This window comes from Crassostrea angulata, chromosome 6, assembly GCF_025612915.1.
Source record: "Crassostrea angulata isolate pt1a10 chromosome 6, ASM2561291v2, whole genome shotgun sequence".
Classification (NCBI taxonomy): domain Eukaryota; kingdom Metazoa; phylum Mollusca; class Bivalvia; order Ostreida; family Ostreidae; genus Magallana; species Magallana angulata.
Genome location: NC_069116.1, coordinates 59,660,580 through 59,681,759, shown reverse-complemented (window position 1 = coordinate 59,681,759; position 21,180 = coordinate 59,660,580). Strand labels below are relative to the sequence as shown.

At 34.0% G+C, this 21,180-nt stretch overlaps 3 protein-coding genes across 5 annotated transcripts; 2 read left to right on the top strand and 1 right to left on the bottom strand.

The window, feature by feature from the left end:
- Positions 1-1,442: 1,442 nt before the first annotated feature.
- LOC128188890 (xyloside xylosyltransferase 1-like) lies at positions 1,443-3,811 on the bottom strand. Its single transcript, XM_052860203.1, has 2 exons — positions 3,356-3,811; positions 1,443-2,215 (listed from the first exon to the last, which is right to left on the bottom strand). The coding sequence occupies exons 1-2, from the start codon at positions 3,779-3,781 to the stop codon at positions 1,526-1,528; spliced, it is 1,116 nt and encodes a 371-aa protein (XP_052716163.1). The 5' UTR covers positions 3,782-3,811; the 3' UTR covers positions 1,443-1,525.
- On the top strand, positions 3,802-10,815 carry LOC128188889 (uncharacterized). 2 transcript variants are annotated; one of them, XM_052860201.1, is made up of 9 exons: positions 3,802-3,894; positions 4,324-5,106; positions 5,459-5,670; positions 6,120-6,187; positions 6,847-6,885; positions 7,342-7,480; positions 7,786-7,882; positions 7,965-8,069; positions 10,433-10,815. In XM_052860201.1, exons 2-9 carry the CDS (start codon positions 4,342-4,344, stop codon positions 10,694-10,696), a joined length of 1,689 nt encoding a protein of 562 aa, XP_052716161.1. In that variant the 5' UTR covers positions 3,802-3,894; positions 4,324-4,341; the 3' UTR covers positions 10,697-10,815. The 2 variants fall into 2 exon arrangements, with proteins under 2 accessions (XP_052716161.1, XP_052716162.1); XM_052860202.1 differs by lacking the exon at positions 6,847-6,885 and having other exon boundaries at positions 3,804-3,894.
- Positions 10,816-13,287: 2,472 nt separating this feature from the next.
- LOC128188888 (leucine-rich repeat-containing protein 15-like) lies at positions 13,288-19,197 on the top strand. 2 transcript variants are annotated; one of them, XM_052860200.1, is made up of 3 exons: positions 13,288-13,560; positions 13,657-13,762; positions 16,471-19,197. In XM_052860200.1, exons 2-3 carry the CDS (start codon positions 13,760-13,762, stop codon positions 19,096-19,098), a joined length of 2,631 nt encoding a protein of 876 aa, XP_052716160.1. In that variant the 5' UTR covers positions 13,288-13,560; positions 13,657-13,759; the 3' UTR covers positions 19,099-19,197. The 2 variants fall into 2 exon arrangements, with proteins under 2 accessions (XP_052716160.1, XP_052716158.1); XM_052860198.1 differs by having other exon boundaries at positions 13,289-13,560; positions 13,654-13,762.
- Positions 19,198-21,180: the final 1,983 nt, after the last annotated feature.

The window sequence follows — 21,180 nt, the reverse complement described above, 5'->3', positions numbered from 1 at the left end:
TGAAGTTATAGATATACTACGCCAGCCCCCCCCCCCCCCCGGATTAGGATTTTGAAGATCTCGCGAAATTAAAATGTTTTTTTTTATCATTTTTTTTTTTTGCTTGTAAAGATTTTTTGGATGAGTCTGCCCCCCCTTTCAAAAACGATGATACATGCCTGAATATTCTAAATAATCTTTTTTCCCTTCCATTATATGAGGTGCTTCAAGTCACATGGATGCATTATCTTAACCGGAATCTTGTACATGTTCCTGAATTTACCATCTGTATCAGGAAAAGTAACCTGGGGTCATCTGTTAGATTTGAACACCTTCAAACAAGCGCGGATCCAGATATTTTTTCCGGGGCAAGGGGGGGGGGAATATTTGATATTGCGGGGGGGAGGGGTCCAAGGCATATTTTTGGTAACTTTACTATGTCAATTAAAGAAATTTGAGTTTTCCAGAGATGGGGCCCCACCCCCTCTAGATCCGATTAATTAATACTCACAAGCCCCTTACCTTCACCCAAAGTTGTTCATGTAATGACTGAATAATATTGGACAACTAGTATTATTTTTTTAAACTCGTGTACCCATCTTAGTTGAAGGCATATACCTCCAATTCCTTTTTGGGAGTTGATTTTTAATCAACTCTCCTATGCATTTACTCTGGCAAACCGAAAGTGAAACAGTGTTTTGACCTAAGCACAAATCACCACCGCTGACAAGACGCAGATCTTGAAAATAATAGATAAATTCGGTGTACTGTATGCTGTACCATTGTTTTTCAAAAGAAAAGTATCTATAAATACATGTACCTTGAAAATAGTCAGATTTTATATAGTACGAACAATTCAACTGGTATTGTAGTTGCATGTATTCCTACACTAGAGTTCAATATAGTCTAGTTCAACCAGACGCTCGGCTGTCTCCGTAAATTTCCGACAAGCAAAGAGTCTCTCTTGGTAGTCGGAAATTAACGGAGACAGCCGAGCGTCTGGTTGAACGAGACTAGAGTTCAATATTGCTTGGATCCAGACCTGTACAATTTTTAGAAACATTTCGATTACTAATACACAGTTTGATGGAATTAATTATATCTTTAAATATTACATAACATGATTCATATGGGGTTTTCTCGAAATTCTTGTCGGAAAAGTTCGAGAATTCATATTATAAAAATTTGCATAACATATCGTTGATTTTAAAATGATAATAATCAATCAAATCAACTCCCGACAGTACTTCAGTACTTTGATTCAGATTGGGAGCCAAAATCCTGCATATGGTACCCATCAATGTCCATGTTTAAGAAATTAATTCATATAAACTTTTTACAGGTTTTCTCATTTATTTTTTCAGTTTTTTATTGTATTTTTCTTTAAGTGAAACAGGTTACCTGTATACAAATGCAAATTAAATAAAATTAAATAAGACTCTCTCTCTCTCTCTCTTTCTCTCTCTCTCTTTTATAGGACTGACACACACACACACTCTCTCTCTCTCATATGGCACAGATGTATCACATTTCAATAACTACAGATCTACTGCCTTTCCCACTGTAAGGTTGGAATGTTACTGTTACAATTTCCATGATAAACTTTAATTTGTTCAGAACATGTGTAATACTGATCAAACACCTGGCTGTATCCATGATCCCGCCACCAAACACACAGCTGACGGTTCCAGGAACACGGCAAGATGTGGAACAGATCCTCATGTTCCATTGAAACAAGAGTGTAAAAATCCTGATCTCCCAGGTGACCCTTGAACAGGTACTTTTGAGTCAATGTCTCCAGTGTCTTAGGTGAATCTATCAGAGAATTATACACTTGACTCTTTCTCATTTTCTCCAAGTCTAGGAGTAAAACTCCGCTATTGAATCCTGTCAAGCCATCAGGAGGTGGAGCGCCAACTCTAGTGGAAGGGTTTTTTCCACGATATTGATGAAATAAATGTCTGTAAACTGGCTGGTTCTCTCGAGCTATTCCAATGATAGATCTTTCTGAAAATTCATCAAAAATATTGTACAGCAGCCTAATGTCTTCATCAAATTTCAAGTCAACATCCAGCATTATCACTTTGTCAAGAGGAATAACTCTGTGTAATACTATGGACAGGAAAAATAGTGGGTCTCCATAGTAAGATTTAGAACTGTGGCTGAAGAAGGTCTGCATCTGGGAAATCTGTTCCTTTACCTTTTGTGTCATTATTGTAATGTCGTGAATGATAATCTGAAGAAAAAAACAACCACTTTTCAGCATGTGTATGTGTGTATAAGTCACTTTTATCAACCAACTCTCAGGCTCTGTTATCATTATGATTTGATATTCAACATTGGTTTATTGATCTTTCATGGTTCTGCTGTAAATTTCACAATTACATTGTATTACAAAAATTGGCATTTTTCATAGTTTTTATAGAAAAATTGTACTATTTAAATGTAAACATTCCATTAAAAATACATTAAATATCCACTACTATACTACCTTGTAGCTATTATAAGCTTATTTGAATCATTGAAATGCCCATTTCATGGTTAAACAAAATCTATAAGCCTATAGATAAGAGATCAGGAGTGATCAAAAAATTGATACGTTTCATTCAGATTAATCTGAGTTTACATTGTCCAAGCATATAAACCTCTTGTCCCATTCGTTGAAAAGCACTTCCATCCACATTTAGAAATACATGTAAATTGTGTGTTTGCCTAATACAGACAAGATATTTATTGGGACATTTTATGACAAATTTACTTATAAATTTTTTTTTTCAAAGCTGTTCAAAACTAAATAGATGACAATGGAAAGGAATTTTGATTTTAAAAAAATTGTACATATTAAAAACATCTTGTGTCAAGTATCTTTTTTCAGTTTGTTGGGAGAAGATAATAATACAATATCTTATCCAACTGGTAACTTTGCATTGAAACTGTGATGGTCAGATTAGATTGTAAAGCTCACTAGGTAGAACACCTAACTAGAGATTCAGGGGGCCTGGGTTCGAATCCCAGTCTGATTTGTCAATATTTTTCCCATCCGGTTACATTTGCAGTATACTTGCCAACCCCTGGAACTGACAGCAAGGTTAAATCCTGTCAGGGAAAAAAAACAGACCAGACTGAATACTGACGTCAGATAGCTTAATAGATAGAGCACTTGATTAGAGATTAAAGGGACCAAGGTTCAAATCCCGGTCTTTGTCATTACCCCCCCCCCCCCCCCCCTTCCTGTACATTATTAGAAGTGGATACACATGTACATGTAGTTTGAATTCAGGCATTGAACACGTTGTAAGAAAAAAGAACCAGGAGCAGTGTTCTAAATAGGACAGATTTTTCAATGAATTAGATTACAAATCTTGAATAATATCACCTGTGTTTCTGATGGTGCGGCTCTTTCTATAACAGAAGTTGCTATTGTCTTTCCATCCTCATCACAAATCACATGAAAACAGAGAGATATGGAAGATTTCCTGCTAATGGATTCTACGAGAACTTTAAATTTTGGATGTAAATTTGGGTTGTTCTTTGAATTTTTAATCACGATCACAATGTTGACATTTCCTTCCTTTCTCTTTAAGACAGTTGTCTCCCTTGACGCAATGTGAATGAAAGTGTCTCTCGTTTTGTTCTTTAAATGCTTGACAGTTCCTCTTATAACGAGAAATTTTTCTTTTTTAATGTTTTTAGTCAAATTGAAAACTTTTGAGCTCCATAAAATGATCAAAATAACAAAAACAATACATAACAGGGAATATAGCTTCCTTGGAAAAGTGCGGAACAGTTTGTAGGATGCCATGACAGTTCTCGCGAGATATTGGTTTTAACCAATCACAACTTGTTGTTCGCAATGTGCATAGTATGGCGGCCACTGTAAAACCATTTGATCGTACCTGACAATTTTTCTCTTTGGTAAGCTCTGATTTGTTTGCATTCTTTTTATTTGTAAATAATATTATCATATTTTATTGTATCTGGTTAAGCAACATCCCTTCTTTACATGCTAAAGCGAAATGTAATTGATAAGACAGTATTCGTTGTTTCCATGCACGCTGGCAGACTTGTTCGGACAAGTAGCAGGGACGGAACCTTTTCTCGTAAATTGGCACATTGTAATACCGATGATACTGATTCTGCTTTTTATGCATAGGTTATAGTTATCTTTTTGAGAAGAACTACTATGGGGTTTCCTGTTTTATTTTTAAATCTTTTCACGAGCAGACGGACAAGTGATTTAAAAAATAGAGAATGGTTCTGATATCAGACAGTCAGATATGATATGAGGAATCAGGATATATTATTCTCATTGTTTAAGTGCTATGTGTTTTCTTGATCTTACAGAGTTTTTAAAAAACCATAATGGACATAGATGAAAAGCTTCGAGAGCAGAGCAAGGTGCTTTTGCAGAAATTAAAAGCAAAACAAGGCAGACTACAGCAAATGTTATCAACCAGTGCCTCGGAAAAGTTAAACAGTACCAAGGCAGAAAATTCATTACATGAAAGAAGTGGAGATTTTCAAACATCCCAACATCACGTGACACAACCAAAAGAATTTGGTGTAAAACAGCATGATGGAGAAACAGTCATCAAAACATCCAAAGAAAACGGACGATCCAGAATAAAGATATCAAAACCAAAGCAAATTCAACTTGAGAACAAAGAAAACCTACACCAAACAAGTCATTCAAAACAAGGCCTCCAGTCCAAAGATTTGATGCAGGATGACAGCAAGAAAGAAAAAATCTATGATCCTAGCATTCCTTACAGAAAGGCAAGCAGTTGGAGGGATGTTGAAAATGAAACCAGAAAAAAAGTAGAAAGAGAGAGCAAGGCTGTATCGGATAAAAGAAATATTATTGACCGTAATGTACATGTTGAAGGAGAAGATTTAGTTGATTTGACAAAGAACAGTGGTCTGAATTTTAGTTACTCCAGATTTGATGAAAGTGAACTTGATTTTGCTAAGGCATGTGTAGATGAGTCTGTAGATGTAGAAGAACCTGAGCAATACTATGGCAGACTTCAAGAATCAGGAAATGATAAGAGGGCAGCCAGATTGATTCAAGAATCTTACAAACCAAAATCAATTCTTCAAACTACAGGACCTAAAAGTCTCCAAAAGGTTAGGGATATACATTGTATGTATCTGTTAAAGATAGTCACTCTTTGTACTTTTAGTTTATGTTGGTATTTATAAAGAATGAAAAGAAAAGGCTACAAGATGACTTTTTTCAAAAAGATTATGTGGTCTGAACATGCTAAAACAAACAATTGAAACATAATTTACCTTTTTTCCTTAAATTACATATCTAACACATGTACATGTAATTGTTTACATTTTACTTACATATTATTATTAATGTAAGCAGCAATAGAAATTTGATTAGTACATGCCAAATTTATTTTATTGCAATAGGATTCCTGGATCACAGAAATCAAGCTTTAAGAACCAACTTTTAATTTTGTGTTTTTAGTCCTTGAGCAGAGTGAGCTTCCTGACATCCCAGGACAGTCTAGGCAGTGACATTGACCCTGAGGGGACACGCCATTTGTTGGGCTACGACTGGATAGCGGCCCTACTGGACAATGACCGGGGAGCCACTAATCACCCAGAAAGTTACTTTGACGAATTAAGAGAGTTCAGACGGCTTAATAGGGATGAATGTGTTAATAGATTTTACATGGAGTAAGTTTCAATCAGCGTTTAATTTGCATGCAATGATTTTATGATAATTTGGAAGCTATGCCTTTGATATGAGTTATTGATAAAACTGTTACATATGCTCCGCATTCTTTGTTTAGTCATGATGTTTTTTTCGTGTGTCACAAAATTTGCGAAAATGGGGAAGCTGTGTAAATTTTTTATTTGTGTCGGCCATTTTTTGTGATTTAAAAAGTTTCTTATTGAAACTGGATATACGGTATCTCTATTGTGGAAAGAGAATGCTGTTAAACATGTAATAGTTTTCCAGTCTCCTGTATTCAGGGCATTGATTGATGGAGAAATATTGGTTTCTATTCTGTATGACAGGTTTTTTAAAACCATTCAAAAACTACTCATTGGTTCATCCTGGACTGACTGAGCACATCTCCGTCAAAAGTTCACAGTTCAAGGTGTCTGCTTTTTTTTTTCAGAGGACCCGAGTCCTTGTTTTATGAGTCGTCAGACCCAGAACCTGTCAAAGAAATACTGCAGGATACTAGTAAGTACATTGTTTCTCTGAACCTTAATTAATAGTTTGTATGGGAACATGCCATTAATATGTGCTTGTTCATGTTGTTTAGATACTATACTGTAAGTTGTTTTAATTCCACAATTGCTCAAAAAGTACCAGGAGTGATTAGTTTAATTTCACACCACAAGAAAATCCAAATTTAATCAGTTTAATCAGTTTATTTGAAATTGAGTAAATTCATTTGAAATTGTGTATTTACGATAGGTTTAATTAAATTAATTTTGTGGAAAAATGATTAATCATGAACATCAAACCACCATAATTATTAGCCAATTTACAGTAACTGTATGTTCTACCTGAATTAAGAGGCAAATCAGGCAATAAAAGGTGAACTTAATTACAATATTAAGTTACTGTGGAATCATCATTGTTCGTAGGGGACTTACCGGTATGTTCATGGCTTTCATGAGTAACCCTTGCCCACGAATTAACATCCCCACGAACGGATATACAAGCATTTGTTAAATATTTATTTATGAAATAGAACTTGCGTCCCCACAAACCAGGACATCTTTGGCTACCCACAAACATTGACCCCAACGAATGAAAATAATTCCACAGTATTCTATATGTATTTTAATGATTAATACTTTTGGTTGAGATATGTATGTATCTTAAATTTATAGAATACAATAAGGGTAGATGTAGTTCACATAAAAAGAACAGTAAGTATGCTTTTGATGCAAATATCTTTTTTGTTTCCTTTTCTGTTTATTTCATTTTGTGTTTTTTTTTAAAAAGATGAACTGGTTGGGAGATTTATTTGATGATTTCATTTTTATTTTAGTCTTTTTACGTCTCTGAAAACAATTTAGGTACATTTATCTTGGAAAGTCTCAAACTAAAATATTTGAATTTAATAATTTCCTTCCACCTAAATCATATAAATTAATAAATCAATACAGCGGCGTTTGAAGGACTTATTATTCCTGTTTTTGTGGTGGGTATTGAATACTTTATTGTCATGTTTGATAGTTTGTTTAAATATTATATAACACTCTGACATTTTATGTTTATATTTTGCTTCAGATAAATAAAATATTTATTAGATAGATCTTTTTATAGAGTTCTCATTATTTTGCCGTTTATAGAGCTATCGTTATTTTGCTGTTGTATTACAGAGGTCAAGCCATACATAGTGAATGACAGACTGTTTACTGAACCTTTGAGGAATACCCTCCTTCCTGGGGAGGACATCGACTCTCCCGAGGACAGGAAGACTGCAAAGAAACCAACCCTGGAAAACCCTCGATTTGTCAGGTACAAACACTGCCTGTTAATATTTCATCGTAAGGTACCCAGAGGTTTCATTTAAGACATTTAGAGGCATGAGATAAAAACCAGTTAAGATCATCTGGTAAAAACCATTCTGTCAAAGTCAAAAATTAAAAGTTTTTCGTGAAATCAATTTTCTTGGAGAATTTTTGTTTTGTATAAATAGTAATCTTTTAAATTTAGATCTCCAGTGAAATGCTTATATATTTTCATGACAAAAATATTTCAATTTAATTTCCAACTATTAACCATGTTAGATTGGTACTAACTATTTGTTTATGATTGAACAGAGTCAGTATCCCTAGATCTACACTGATGTCACCTCACCGTGTCAAACCTCACCGCAGAAAGAGCTTAGAAGACACAGACTCGTTCTCTATATCTCGGGTAAGGACAGATCTGTGCTCCGAATGATTAGAATTAATGTGTAGGAGTGGTATGCTTCAGATCCTTGGTTGATTTCTTTCAGCACTGTATGAAGGGCTACGAAAACTCGGTTCCCTCTATGGTTCCCACAGCATCAAACATCGGCCTGAGAGATGCTTCAAAAGGCATCAAGTCTAAAATGCAAACTGTAAGTAGTTTTTAGAGAGAGAGAGAATATTTAGCAATAAATACTGTAGATTCCTAATTATACGTGAGGAATTAATATCGGCGTAAAATCGCAAGAAACACATCTTGTGGATTTTGAAATCTCGCTTTTTGAACTAATGTATAAAGTAAATGAAGCTACAGGGTTTGACATTAAGTTTTTGAATTACTAGACCAGTCGGGCTACCTCAGCAATTTTTCACTAGCCCTGACTCTTTTACTACTAGCCCTGACCAATTTTGACAAAAATAAACTTAAAGTAATGACAAACATAAAATATAAAATACCTGTTTCTGTTTAATTGTATTGATTTATCTTTACCAATAATGAATCATTCAAACACTATTTAAGGTTTAATTTTATTGTACTAATAATGATACAAGTATTCAATGGTTGACAAGGGACAACAAAACTTTAGGGAGATCGACTTTATATATTCTCCTTAACAGAGAAACATGGAGAAGTTTAAGAAATCTGGGAGACTTTTATTACTTAACAATGGCATAACAATAATGAAGATATACACAGATTTAAACTTTAATAATTTAAATTAGATTAGAAACAAGTCATTATGATTAAAAAATAAAACAAATTCTAACAATTGAAAAAAAAATTATCAAGTTTATTTAATTTAAATTATTTGATGTATTCATACATTCTACAGATCAAATGTTTTGTAACTGTGTTAACTAAAATGACAAATAAAATCAGTCTCTGTTTTTTAGTGTATTTTGGTGGCATTAGTCCAACCCAATAACCATTATCAATATGTTGAGGATTTAGATTTTTTAAAAAGATATTATAACTGTAAACAAAAGGTTTTGATTTTTTTAGCATAAATTTGGCAGTGTTATTAGCTAATTACAAGTTACCAACAAATTCACTGTTATATCAACACTAGCCTTAAAGTAATAAATATCGTTTTGTACAGCATGTGGTTGCATCACCCGTATTTATAACCCCTAAAGATAAGACAGACTAAATTAATCACAAGAGGCATAAACTGAGTTTTGAAGACGTCTTTAGAATGAAATAGTTATCATTTTATTGCCCTTGGGGTTAATTTACACAATTATATAAACTCCGTGAACAGGGCGACTTGGACTTTTCGTTCGGAGGAAATTCCGGTGAAGTTACCGATCAAAAAGTATTTCCACCATTTCATCCTCTAGGTTAGTCCTTGGGTTGTACCTAAATTACGGTTTGTAGAATTTAAGCCTGTTAGGAAAAGGTGCTTTTACTTCTATTGATATTAATATTACATAAAAAGTATGTGCACACTTTTTTTCACACGACCAGTCGGGCTAGTACACAGACATTTAACCCGACCGGACCTATCATTTACTAGACAATGTCGGTCGGACGTGCCTTAGTGTCGAACCCTGAGCTATTATAAAAATTCGACATTGCAATTTTATATTCTCGCTATTTGATGCAAAATGGTTGAATCGCGGAATTGAGTACTTGCGTAATATAAGGAATCTACAGTAGCAGACAAATACAGATAACACAATAAAAGAAAGGTTAAGACCATTGTTCATGTACATATTAATGCAATCTATTGGATGATACTTTACAGGAAGGAATGACAAAGTTAATTAAGGGTAGATCATTATATCAACTCTTGCTATTACTCACAGACTTGCCTTACTACATGTACTGATTTTCCCCAGCAAGAATCATGAAATTGCACATTTATAAACTAAATGTCTTGTGTGAATGTCAAGTTTTAAGTTAAAAATCAGGATCATGACCCATGTTAGCAAGTGAAAACAACACATTTCTGTGCACCTCTTTCTATAAATGAAAGATTTATTCAGTACATTGGATGCATTGATTTCAAAAGTAATATTCAAAGGAGGAAATAAAAGTAAATGCACCACCTCTGACATGTCAGAAAGAAATGCTTACAAAGTGTGGAAAGGTAATGTGAAGAAAATGGGGGGGGGGGGGGGGGGGGGGGGGGGGGCTAGGAGGATGATGAGTGTTAATGCTTGCACAACCAATAATAAAATTACAACAAAAATCTATGCATGTACTAGTTTAATGGATATAAGCAAACTAAATCACACAGTACAGTCAGTAATGAGTATTTTCACAACTAATTTTGCATGCACAAAGCAGTGAATGTAATCTTACATGTACCAATGATAATGTGTTTTGGTCTTTTTCATTATTTCCAATGCTTCAGGCTGTTATATTGAAGTGAACATAAATCATTTCAATAACAATTAATTCAAGATTGATATCTGGTTTATATTGTTTTAGAAGAGACTCGCTGATAATGAAGAATAGCTTACAGTAGTTTTCTCTCCTGTGAAGTTTCTCTATTTTCTTGTTCAACAGACCCTGACTGATGCTGAAAGGATCGCCTCTAGCTTTCCTTACGCCTGGGACACTTCCATGGCTGACCAGTTGAAGCCGGTTAATTCCAGCCTGTACACCTCATACCAGGATATGACCCTCCCCTACAGCATGCGCTCAAACATCCCGGGGGTGGGGGAGGAATCGGTCAGGCTGAAGAAAGCGACCGAGGATCTGCTCAACTCCACTTACTCGCTGATGTACGAGATGCAGAATATCAAAAAGAACAGGGAGATTGGTGTGTAGGGGTAGGGACTGCTTAGAGGGAACATAGTGTATGTGATTTTGTTTTTATTTATTCTTAATTATTATGTATTATGTACTGAAGCTGTTATTTTATAGCATTAAAATATTTTATCTCTGAATATCTGTTATTTTTATATCTATACAATTTTATTACAAAGTTTACTGGTACATCAGCAAAGAAAACCTGTCTGTGTGTGTGTGTGTGGATCAGAAACTAATCAGCCAGGAAATTATTTAAGTAGTGTAGATTCAAAGTTGTGAAAATCATGACCCCCAGAGTAGGGTTGGGTCAAATGGGGGGAGGGGGGTCAAAGTTTTACATAGGGATGTATAGAGTAAATCTTCTTCTCAGAAACTAATCAGCCAGGAAAGCTGAAACTTGGGTGGAAGCATCCTCATGTAGTGTAGATTCAAAGTTGTGAAAACTGTGACACCTGGGGGTAGGGTGGGGCCACAATGAAGGGGGGGGGGGTCAGAGTTTTAAATAGGAATATATAGAGTAAATCTTTAAAAATCTCCTTCTCAGAAACTAATCAGTCAGGAAAGCTGAAACTTGTGTAGAAGCATCCTCAGGTAGTGTACATTCATGTTGTAAAAATCATGATTGCCAGTGGTAGGATGGGGCCACAATTGGGGGGGGGGGGTTGAAGTTTTACATATGAATATATAGAGTAAATCTTTAAAAATCTTCTTCTCAGAAACTAATCAGCCAGGTAAGCTGAAACTTGTGTGGAAGTATCATCAGGTAGTGTAGATTCAAAGTTGTGAAAATCATGATAAGTAATACAACTATGGACATCCCATTAATTGCAATCGTTGAAGATATGAATATGATGTATATATGTATGTGTATAAATGATAATCATCCAGAGGTGACACAATGTAACGTTCAATATCAAAATTGTAAATTGTTTTTAAAAATATTTTTTTAAAAGTGTGCGAAAGTTCAATTATTTTGAAAAAATACATTTTAATAAATCACTTTCAGTTTGTTTGTTTGTTTGTTTGTTTTCTTTTTGAAAAAGGAAAGCGGTAAGAATGAAACCCTAATATTTTAAATATTTCTTTTTTACATTTTATTTATTTGTTTTATACGATTAAGTGGATCGTTTAAAGTCAGACTTCCTTGAAAAGTTATTTGTTTCGCAATTTTTGTAAAAATGATGAATTTCATTACACTCATCGCAAGACTCATGAAAAAAACCCACCTTAATTTGTTTTATAAATACAAAACTTAGTAGTTGAAGAGAGTTTTTATTACCAAAATAAGTTTTAAAATAGCTAGATGTCTTATTATTAATATTTTTAGGGTATACGGTTCATAACAGTGGAATCGGGGAAAAGATAACAATCACTGTACATAATTTTCAAACTCTTGTGTTCTAGTGGGCATTAAAGTGTGTTGATCGATTTTAAATTATCGAAATACAAAACGTTAGTCATCATATATCATGAAGTCAAATATCGAAACAGGTATACATGTATGCATGTACAGAATTATATGCGCGGATCTAGGGGGTGGGGTTCATAAAAATTTATGAAAGCTTATGAAATTCACATAGTAAATTTACCGAAAAAAGGTCTCGGACACCCCCCCCCCCCCTCTTCCGACAAACGCAATTATCCCTCACCCTCAGAAAAAAAATGTCTGGATCCGTGCATGACACACAAACCTGCTGGGCATCACATACCATGGCAACTATCTTCATGGAATCTATCTCCGAATTTGTCATTTGAAGTGCAAAGTATCTTTGCATAAATTGTCACAAATTATAATCAATGAAATGATTTGACGGCTACATATTCGCGTTTCTTTGATGAATAATTAACACGGGCTTAGTGGCTACGATGCATGGCCGTGGCTGGCAGCGACATGTAGCTTTAGTATAGTTATGAATTAAACGAATGCTGCAGTTAAATGGCAAGTTTAAGATTGCTTTTTTTTTCTTCTCCATTTCGTTTTATAAGCATCAACACTTTCGATTAGTATAGTTTTCCATGCGAGTCGTATAATGTTTATCTTTATGTTATATTAAAAGTTTAAAAATCTTTTGTTATAGATAAGTTTAAAAATCTTTGATTTTAAACTTTTAATATAACATTTACACAATAAAAAGTTAAAATTCTATTTATACACACAAATTATTCAACAAATGGTTTAGATCAATTTAAAAAAAAACACTTTTTAATGTTACATTGTATATTGTCCATGCATTCAATATTAAATTCAGGTTTTCATATTGATAATATTTGGGTCTTTCCAGTTGGTCTTTTTTTTACCTTTGGTAGCCCACATATTTTTAGAGCAGTATAAGTACGAAATCTGGTTGGTGCTAGATAAAAAAAAAATTACACACTTGCTTTTCAACTTCAGTAAAAATTAAGAATTCAATACACCACATTAAACGAATGAGTCTGCGAAACAATATCCGAAATTTTATCTGGTGAGCGCCATTTAGGGGTGACATCTGGCGGCTAGTTATTTTTTTTATGAACCGCGGATTCCATGCAGTAGCGAATAAAATGAAAGTAAAGACGTGGAAAACGTACAGAGTGTATCCTTATAAATAATACAAAAATTGTGTTGTATATTCTCGTGAACATTTAAAAATGTTCATTTTCAGTATTTTCAAATTTAATTTTTATAAAAAAAAAAAATTGTCAGTTTATTTCTTCGACAACTTATTATTTTGATTAAGCAATCATTATGAGCATGCGTATATGCATTATATTTTGGAAGGACCTGTAGATGTATTAGCTGACATTAAATTAGGCCAGGATTTCCCATTTGACTCATTATAACACCGACTAAAAAGGAGCCAATTTTAATTGTGTTTAACAGTCTCTATGGACTCGCTTTCAAGGTAGGTGATGAAATATTATGAGTGAAGAACCTTTATAGTAAAGTATTCAGATAGTATACGTCATTGACATTGAATTGTTTTATTGTATTCCAGCAGCTGCACGGCTGACGATTAAATTATCCGGCTGTGAGAGAATACGAAAGAAAAAAATCAAATAAATATCAAGAGCACATATGACAAGATTTGTGATACACAAGAAATGGTAAGTTTTTTTAAATTTTGATTTTAAAATAAATAATTTGCTTCTTGTTATATTTAAATTATTTTAAGTCTCATTATGCAAAATTATGTGACATCGACCTGCAGTTTACTATTTTTCAATGTATTAAGAAATAGATATTCTCTCGGTGGGTACTTATTTTTGGCATATTAATTTTCTGATGTGAATTTTATAAGTTTGATTTTTCATGAACATTCAACTCCTTTGACCCCCTCTAGGTCTGCGCAGGTTTATGTCTGCTCAATAATGGTCCCAATCTATTTATTTTTTCTGAAAATTAATTGTTTGTTTTTCTTTAACATGTAAAATGACAGATTAGGTATTTATATACTCGTAAATACCCTAAATTAAAACAGGTTTTCCCAGGCTATTTTCATCGTTCTTTATCTGCATGCAAATCAATAGTGCTCTGCCATAAATTGTGCAGACGGCTTGCAGCCAAGGGTGACGATCCACGGTGTTTCTCTAATCACGACACCGTGGATCGTCACCCTTGGCTAACAATTCAATTCATTTATTCTCATATTGTATATTACAACATTGAGAAAGTATACAATCCAGACAATATTATATAAAAAGCAAGAGTGTATACTGTACACATCAGCCTGGAGAGTTGACTCTTATTTATTATATTGATAAATTTACATAAGTTATTTTAATAACAACTATTTTTTTAATACATAAAATAATTCAAAAAAGAGGTATAGCGCCTTTTTCCATTATTTCGCCTACACCTGTGTTTGGACGGAAAGTACCTGTTACTAAAATAGCTTCAGGTACCTAGCTGTCGCAATATGATTTTCGAAACCTGGATACACTGTACTGATTTTATAATGGTGTCTGTAACAACTGATTTGTAAAAAATTCGGGAAACTCTGTGTATAACAGTAGTTGATATTCTGAACCGTGATTAGTTCAAGCAAAGTGCAATGGATCTAAGTGTAAATAGAGTACATGTACAGTGTTAACGAAGAGATCTAAATATATTGGGTGTGCTCATACCCAGTCTGAATTAAACAAGATAATTTTAAAAAAAACCAGAAGAATAGATATATGTAACTTAACCTCTCTATTCTGTTCATGTTTAAATTTAAGTGAAAAAAATACTACTTAGTGGATTCAATCCAGCGACCACAAAATCAAAAATACCTCCGCGTTACCACTAGCCCAAGCATCTAACATTTTCAGCATATGCATTTTCAATATATATGGCTCAGGCACGTAGCATCGTTTTTGAAAGTGGGGGGGGGGGCCAGACACATCCAAAAAATCTTGACAAGCAAAAGAAAAAAAAAGGGAAATTTAAAGTTTCCAAAAATCTTCAAAATCCTAATCCGTGGGGGAGGGGGGGGGGAGGGGGGGGACTCTCAACAAATAAAAAATTCTTCCCTACCAAAATTTTCTCCCTACAAATCATGAAATTCCTAATCCGTGGGGGGGGGGGGGGTAATATTCAATTTGACTAGTCATTTCCTTATTTTCATATCAATTTTTTACTAACTTAAAAAAAAGTGGGGGGGCCAACTCCATTATAATTCATTTTTTTATATGTAAATTTTAAAAAATTTCTTGCTGCGAGAAAAAGTGGGGGGGGGGGGGCAGGCCTCCCCCCTGCCCCCCCCCCCCCCCCTGATGCTACGTGCCTGTGGCTATATACATGATTGTAATTTTAAAAAAAAGACACTAACTGAAATAATTGTCTTATTTTCAGTACGAAGACCACGTTAATCCAAAACTAATTCAATGTAAACGTGTACTACAATACTTGCAGAACATAATTTTCATCGGATGTCTTTGCTTTAGAGTGGTTCAAATAGTCAAATATCCAATTTTTTTTTATCGTATACTAACTACTTTCCTATATATCCCTGGAAAAGGGTCATCTCAATAGAACAAAGTGCACCAAATTTTGCTATTTATTTAGAATATTACACACAGATATTGATCATTAAATTCATTCAAATATTAGTAAAATTAATCCCGATGATAAAAAAAAAATATATATAAGACTTACAATTTACCTTTTCTTTCATGTCAAATCTTAAAGCGTATTCCAAAAAAATTTCTTTTTATCATTCAAGCACAGTGGCAACGTTTACTTACGAAACGACGCCAAAATCGTAAAAAAAATTTCGAACACCAATTTTTTTTACCTGTTTTTTAATTTGTTTTTAAGGAATACGAAATCATTCTTTGAGTACTACGAGGTGATAATTTCGGTCGGGGCGTGATCAAATCCAATAAAGCCCGAATTTTCACCGACTGTACGATTTTAATCATTTTTGTGCAATCAGAGCCATTCTCTGTAAGAATTTAAACTTTTTCGGCACGCATAGTAACGGATTTTGCCGAAAATTTTCCAGAATGTAGACTTTATTAAACTATCATTATATCATTATTAAACTATCTAAAATGCACATGTCAAATTGTCTATATACTGACCAGTTTCCATGGAAACTCGACGCAAATTTCATTTTTTTATCAAAATTAAAAGGCCATTTTTACTGCAGTAAAAAAAAAAATGCGGCAAGCTCAACGTTTAACAAGCATAGAATTAAAATCATCAATCCTTCACCTATCTTATGATCTACATGATGGGGAAGCTATCTTTAATAAAACCATCAGACCTGCACAATGAAAACCAAATTCGACCACTTTAATATTCATTAATTTGTCCGTTTGTCTTTTAGATGATGCATACGACTCCGGTGCTACTAGTCAGCTTATGTCTGTTGCAAGTTGGTGTTGCATGGACAGATACATGTCCCATGCATTGCTTTTGCAATAAGTTACTCACGTCGGTCAACTGCGAAGGCAAACGGTTGATGAAAATACCCACTGAACTGCCAAAAAAGGTAGAAAAATTGTATCTGCAGCACAACGAAATTGCGGATTTAGAGCCGAACTCTCTCTGCGGGCTTCCCGAACTGCAAGAACTTTATCTACAGAATAACAAACTTTCCCTTATAAAGAGTTCGACATTTACTGGGACATGTGTGCAGAATTTAAAAGTGATACGGCTTGACAATAATCGTATCAGTTCGTTGGAAGAAAATGCATTTTTCAACTTGACAAATCTCAATATGACCTATTTCACTAATAACCGGATCACACATATTAATCCGCGGTCATTTGTTGAATGTTTAAAGATGTCTTTCTTGCATTTGGGACAAAACTATTTAGATCACATTCCATCGCTTTCATTACTAACTGGACTACAGCAACTTAGCATACAGGGAAATAAAGTCAAGAACGCAACATTTCCAAAAAGTTTTGAAAATTATACACTGCTATCAACAATTGGTCTAAGCACAAATTTCATAGAAAATCTCACAAAAGAATCTTTTCAGAGTCTGCGAAATAGTCCCGTCAGAAAGTTGGAGTTATCCAGAAATAAAATTACAGACATTTCAAATGAAGCTTTTCTGCCGTTAACAAAACTTGTCTCTTTAACAATAAGCTTAAATCCTTTAACGGCACCTAAACTACAAAATGGATTAGAGGGTCTCAAATCTTCATCTCTAACCTCACTAAATATAGCAAGACTTCAACTTGGAGGACAATTGCCTTCTTCCACATTTGCACTTCTGAATGGAACAGTACTGAAGCAATTGCTTATGAGCAATAACATAATCAATCAACTTCCTAGTCGTGCATTTGCCAATTTAAAGAGGCTAGAGCAGATTGACTTGAAGGGTTGCAGAATTCAGACAATTGCCAACGACACCTTTGCAGGACTCCGCACTCTCACCAATTTGAACCTTGCAGACAACTATTTGGATAAAGTTCCAACAAATCTTCCATCATCGCTAAATATACTTTATCTTAATGGAAATCAAATCATAGCTCTTGGTGAAAATTCCTTTGTGAATCTAGTATCGTTGAAAAATCTTTACTTGGGTGCCAACAAAATTTCTGAGGTGAACAAATTGGCTTTCAATGGCTTGGTCAGCTTACAAAAACTGCATTTGGTTTCCAATAGTATAAGTAGTCTAGCCGCAGAACTGTTTGCTCCATTCGGAAGGTTGATTTCCCTTGAGCTAAATAAGAACAATTTGAAAACAATTCAAAATTCCCCAGACATCTTCTCATCCATGACGTCCTTGTTGTATCTTTCACTGGCTGATAACGGCTGTAGTATAATGCCACTGTCATCATTCAAACACTTACAATCACTGAAATATTTGATACTTGATGGCAACAATCTTGGAGATCTAATTGGAAGTGATAGTTCTGGGACTTTGTTTGCGAGGTTACACAAATTAGATACACTCAGTCTCTCGAAGAATTTCCTTCACAACCTACCAGCATCGATTTTCAGAGATCTTAGTTCTTTGAAGACATTAACAATGGAGGGCAATAGAATTTCTGGGTGGAACAATGGTTTATTCAAACAAATTTCTGCACTCAAAACCCTTGATCTTAGTGATAATTCCATATCGTTGGTGAATTCAACTTCCTTGGAAGATCTTTCACAAAACCCAAATTTTCAAATGTTGAATCTGAGCAACAATCCATTTGCATGCACTTGCGACCTCCGATGGTTCAGAGATTGGGTAAACCAAACTAGAGTGAATATTGCAAATGTAGAAAATTATGTGTGTAATTCTCCCGATGCATGGAAGGGGAAACCTTTGTTAGTATTTGATCGGACAAAAATAAACTGTATTTGGTTTAACCTGTATTTTGTAGTCGGGGTTAGTACAGCCTCTGGTATCCTAGTGCTTGTCGTCTGCGTAATTATCTACAAGAAGCGATGGTGGATTCTCTACCGATGTTACCAAATGCAAAAATTGTGCATGGGTTCGGAAAGAAGCAAAAATGGTTATCAGCCAATTAACGGATATGTATTTGATGCTTATATATCCAATGCAGATGAGGACGATAAATGGGTTATTGAACAGCTACTGCCAGATATCGACTCTGGAGAATTGACTGAAGTCCATGGAGACTTTAAGTTGTATTTCAAAGCTCGTGATGCAATTCCCGGAAAACGTGACTTTTACAATATCTTAGAAAACATTAAAGTAAGTAAAAAAGTCATCATCGTTTTGACAGAAGAATACATCTCCAGTGATCTACATCAATTCGAAATTGATCTTGCTGTGAGCTTGAAATACAAGGGTGAAATTGCTGACATTATTGTCATCAATGTTGGTGGTGTTCCGTATAAACGCATCCCAAGTTCATTAGAATCGAAAATTTCCAAAGATGAATTTTTGCTATGGGAAAATAAAGACAGTGCCATAAAGGTATTCAAAGAAAGGCTCCAAAACGAACTAAGACGTGAAACGATAACTAAACATGTCGTTGTATAATATATGATTGAAGGCTGTCATATAATTTTTTTTTTCAATTTCAGTTCCATTTGGGGTTTGCCGTGATGTTTAGATTTTATTAGGCTAATATATATACAATAAAATGCAATTTCTTTCGTTAGTTTTGTGTGAATTTTTACGCTGAAGTTATAAGAAATTCCCTTAAAAAGAACAATAAAGAATAAAAGAAATAGGGGTTACTACTTGTAGCAATAATAGCGTCAAACACAATCACGTTCCCCGAGTTTTATTCTATAAAAAAAATTAAAAGACTTTGGAAAATATAATGCAAATGTGTACTTGATACAGTATATGTATTATACATGTATACGAACTGTGATATATAAATGCAAGAGATTAACAAATTTTACACAGAAAGACACATCAAAAAGCTGAAAGTGGGCTTTGATAGAATGCTTGTACATTTCCCAATTAGCTTTTAAATATACGACAAAATACACGAATGTAAAGTTTGTATACATGATATCTTATAACACTTTGATTTGAGACGGACTTTGCTTTGAATGAAAATATTCTTATTGTTACGTTGTATCAGATTGGGTAAAACCATGTAATATCAGAAAACTGACGATGTCTGTGTCTGTGTCATAAAGTTGGAAAGCATCACATTTAAACTTAAAACTTAATCTTCTATTTATTATAAATCGGCCAATTTTCGTATTTTCTGGTAGGATATCTAAAATTTTAAAGTTATACATTTAAATCAAAGGTTGTACCATTTACGCATTTTATCATTTTATTTCACAAAGACGAAAACGGGGGCTGAGTAGAGGAAGGGGAATGCATGTTATACCCTTTTGCGTCGGTGTCGGCGTCTGTTTATATTCAGGGTTTTTAGCGCACGGCCATATCTAAAGTAATACTGGCCCTCACTTTACCAACTACCTTGGATGGTGCATCTGGGAATATTTAAGAACGAAACAGTCTTGCATGCATAATCAGAGCAATGAATTTCAGATGCTAAAAGAGGTTTACATTGTTTATAAGCAGAAGCAGTGTAATGACAATTCCATAGCTGTAAATGGTCCTCTCTCCACCAAACTTAAGTAGCGGAAGCATCTTGTGATTCTTATGCAACTGGTCGCCTTTGATGCAGACATTGAGCAGATTACAGTTTTTAGCTCAACTGAGCAAAAAGCTCAAGTAAGCTTTTCTGATTACGTTTTTGTCCGGCGTCCGTCTGTCTGTCTGTAAACGTTTAACATTTTTGACTTCTACAGAACCACTGGGCGAATTTCAACCAAACTTGGCAGAAAGCATCATTGGGTAAAAATAATACAGTTTTTTAAAACTTCCAAAAGGAGATATTTAAAATTATTGAAAAAGAGCTATTGTGAATATCAATTGATTCGACCTTTAGGGGAATTGTTTTTCTTGATTTGAAAATTAAATTTTTTTTGTTATTTTCTATCGTACATATTTCTAAATTTTTCGACTTTGCATTTTGAACCTATCATTTTGCTCTTTCAATTTTATCATTAATCTTCAAAGTTGGCGAAAACAGCATTCTCTCAATAAAATGGTTTATTTCTGCATGGTTTGTGGCCTAGATATCCTTCAGGACCAGCCTGCCCCTTAAAAAGATATTTTGATAGGTTGTGTTCAACGAAATAAATTAAGGAAGATGGGGTGTCCAAAAAAATGTCTCCAAATTTCACCAAATTTGCAGAAATGTTTCATATAATCTTAATTAATTTTACATTTTAATATGAAAGACCACATCACAATCACCGTTAATTTTATCATTTATTGCATCTGAAGAAATTGCACATTATGTAAAAAAAAAAATTGAAAAATATATGAAATATAAATAAAGGCAAAAAACATAACAATAACATCACAAAAAATTTACACAATAAGAAAAACTTAACATTATTTGTTATAAAGAAAAATATCACAATTTTACCAAAAATATATGTAATACAAATGCAAATATGTAAAACAAAAAAAAAGTAGCCACAAGATTATTTCCAAATTTTAACAAAATAATAATCAATACATGCGGAATAAAGATTGGGCATTAAAAAAAATTTTAATGGTGAAATTTAAAAAAAAAGAAAT

Excerpts from the sequence above, each read along its gene's own strand:
- LOC128188890 (XM_052860203.1), bottom strand. The coding sequence starts at position 3,781 with ATGGCATCCTACAAACTGTTCCGCACTTTTCCAAGGAAGCTATATTCC. Across the intron at positions 2,216-3,355 it reads CCGCACCATCAGAAACACAG|ATTATCATTCACGACATTAC; the intron begins GTGATATTATTC and ends TTTTTTCTTCAG.
- LOC128188889 (XM_052860201.1), top strand. The coding sequence starts at position 4,342 with ATGGACATAGATGAAAAGCTTCGAGAGCAGAGCAAGGTGCTTTTGCAG. Across the intron at positions 7,481-7,785 it reads GAAAACCCTCGATTTGTCAG|AGTCAGTATCCCTAGATCTA; the intron begins GTACAAACACTG and ends ATGATTGAACAG. Across the intron at positions 7,883-7,964 it reads ACTCGTTCTCTATATCTCGG|CACTGTATGAAGGGCTACGA; the intron begins GTAAGGACAGAT and ends GATTTCTTTCAG.